Source organism: Helobdella robusta (assembly GCF_000326865.2).
Source record: "Helobdella robusta unplaced genomic scaffold HELROscaffold_59, whole genome shotgun sequence".
NCBI classification, from domain to species: Eukaryota; Metazoa; Annelida; class Clitellata; order Rhynchobdellida; family Glossiphoniidae; genus Helobdella; species Helobdella robusta.
In genome coordinates this window covers 125,681-128,605 of record NW_008705322.1, presented here as the reverse complement: position 1 = coordinate 128,605, position 2,925 = coordinate 125,681, and the positions used below count along the sequence as shown (strand labels likewise).

Below are 2,925 nucleotides of genomic sequence, written 5' to 3'. Positions count from 1 at the left end.
TACCGGTGTACGACCATATCCCTAAGCCATGCAGGGAGAAGTTCGCACATGATCTGAACGTCTTGCTGACGGCTGTTTGTAACGACCCTGGTGACCCGGCTCACTGGGTTAGACTCCACTGTTTTGTCCCATACGTCTTACAGAAGACTTCCAGAGGAGGTCGCCGGGTCAACCAGGGCAATCTGGTCAACAAGCGTCTAAGCGAATATTCAACTATTGGTCTTGAAACCCTGGTACTGTGCTTTGATGGGTTCAATAATGCCAAATCACAAAAGCACAACCCCGATCGATGGATCAACGCTGTGTCATCTTGTATTGAACAGGGAAACCTGTCCTCGGCGGTCAGACTTGTCTGCTCGCCGGAGGGCCTGGCGGAGAGCTCGCCGGCCACCTTCGATAAATTATGTTCTATCCACCCAAAAATTCCGGTGGACAGGCGGGTCTTTCCCGCATTGACACCAACGGCTGGTTGCGTTTCTCCCGCCGAGGTGCTGAGGGCCGTTAAATCTTTCAAAAACGGTTCATCTGGAGGCCAGGATGGCCTACGACCCCAGCACCTTAAGGATGTTTTTTCAGGCCCCTTGCCAATTGACGACACACTGAACTCCTTAACCCAATTCATTAATTTGATCCTATCTGGAGCTTGCCCACTCTCCGTCCGCCGGTTCTTTTTTGGAGGCCGGCTAATAGCTTTAAATAAGAAAGACGGAGGGGTCAGACCGATTGCGGTCGGGAACGTTTGGAGGAGGTTGGCCGGCAAATGTGCCTTGGCCCTGGTCGTGGTCGAACTCAAGACCAAGTTCTACCCGACTCAGTTGGGTGTCGGGATTAAGGGTGGCGCTGAGGCCGCTGTTCATGCGGTTCGAAGATTGGTCACCGACCTCCCCTATCAATGGGGGTTTCTGAAACTGGACTTTAAAAATGCCTTCAATGCCTTGAGAAGAGACTCGATGTTGGAGGCTGTCAAACTTTTTTGCCCCAACATCTATAATTTTTGCCATTCTGCTTATGGCGGAGTCTCTTCCCTTGGCTACCACACTTGGGTTGTAGAATCGTCCGAGGGGGTACAGCAGGGTGATCCCCTTGGTCCTTTGTTGTTCGCACTAACTCTTCATCCACTCTTAGAGAAAGCTTCGTCCACCTTCGTTTGCGCTTATCTGGATGATATCAGCATAGCTTCGGACGGTCCAACTCTGGCCGATAGCTACGAATATTTGAAGCATAACTCCGCTGCAATTGGCTTAGAGTTAAACATTAAAAAATGCGAACTTCACTGCCAAAGTTTATTTCAGGTGCCACATGCGCTGGCTGAAATACCCAGAGTTGGTGCATCAGAACTGAGTTTTATAGGCACACCCTTGTTCGAGGGCGATTATCAAATAAAGTTTTTTGACCAAAAGCTCTCTGAGCTTGAATTCGGCCTGGGTCGTGTTTCCTGTCTTTCGGCCCATGATGCCTTGACTATTATCCGCAATGCCCTCAGTTTGCCCAAATTGATGTACTTCCTGCGTACATCTAAACACATTGACCCTTCTAAATTGGGCGAATTTGACGGAGCCCTGCGCACCGCCCTGTCGTCGATTTGCAATGTTCAAGTGACCGACAGTGGTTGGTCCCAGGCTCAGCTGCCGGTGCGATTTGGTGGGCTGGGGTTGCTTAGCGTGGTTCAGCTGGCTCCCGTTGTTTATAATTCTTCTGCCGCTGCCACTCTCGACCTACAGTCTTCCCTGCTCCACCGGTTTTTTCGTTGCCGCGATATTCTTCTCCCAGCGTCCGCCCCGGGGGACCGTACGCACGTCCAAATTTTGAACGAAGAATATAAAAAAATCTTTCAAAATTTGTTGTCTTCATGCGGCGACGACTTTTCCACCGCTCGTTTGTTGGCCATGTCCAGCGTTGCCAGCTGTGGGTGGTTGAGATCGTGGCCTAACACCTCTGTGGGCACCAGGCTTGACGACGAGTCTGTAAGATTTGCCATTGGCTTCAGACTTGGCCTGGTCATTCAGAATAAATACACGTGCCGATGTGGCGCTTAGGCGGACGAGTTTGGGCACCACGGTTTGGTTTGTCGCCTGGGTGGGGGCCGTCAACTACGTCACTTAGCGCTAAACGATTACATTTGTCGGCTCTTCTCCAAGGCTTCAATCCCGGTTCTCAAGGAACCATCCGGCATTTCTGCGCATGATGGTAGGCGACCGGACGGATGCACGCTAATACCTTGGAGAGCCGGCAGATGTTTGGCGTGGGATGTTACGGTCCCTGGCACCCTCGCCGAACGATACGTAAACCTGACAAGTAAAGAATGCGGTTTGGCCGCGGCCAGGGCAGCGGACGAGAAAATGAAAAAATATGGGAATGCCCTCCCCTCGATGGAATTCTTGCCAATATGCATCGAGGTTCTCGGCCCGATGGACCCCAACACCCTTAAATTTCTTAAGGAAATAGGCAAAATGATCAGTGTCAGATCAGGTGACAGCAGGGAACTGTTTTTTGCAACCAACCACATTTCGTGCTTGTTGCAGCGGTTCCTGCGTGTCTGTGTGCTTGAAAATATCCAACTGAATGCGGACATGTGCAATTAACGACAAATCAAAGTGTTAATCCATTTGTTACTTGATGTTTGACGGTTCAGTGTCACTCATCATGTTTTGGTTTTAACATACATACATACATACATACATACATACATACATACATACATACATACATACATACATACATACATACATGCATGCATGCATGCATGCATGCATGCATGCATGCATACATACATACAGTACACTATTCGTTTGTTCACAATCAAGGCCGGCTGGATTGTTTTAATTTCCTGATTATTTTTGCTAAATTCATAGATTTTAAATTGTTTTTATAGATGATTTTTGGGGTCATCGGCTGTAATTTTGTCCCGGGTTTGTTTTTCCGTCC

General features: G+C 49.0%; 1 protein-coding gene across 1 annotated transcript in view; it reads right to left on the bottom strand.

The window, feature by feature from the left end:
• HELRODRAFT_180066 (hypothetical protein) overlaps positions 1–2,506 on the bottom strand; it is a gene marked incomplete at both ends in the record, with an annotated part of 2,984 nt that extends 478 nt beyond the window's left edge. Inside the window, 3 exons of the mRNA XM_009028856.1 lie at positions 105–557; positions 1,395–1,571; positions 2,118–2,506. Coding sequence (XP_009027104.1) covers positions 105–557; positions 1,395–1,571; positions 2,118–2,506 — 1,019 coding nt within the window. The remainder of the gene's footprint in view (positions 1–104; positions 558–1,394; positions 1,572–2,117) is intronic.
• Positions 2,507–2,925: the final 419 nt, after the last annotated feature.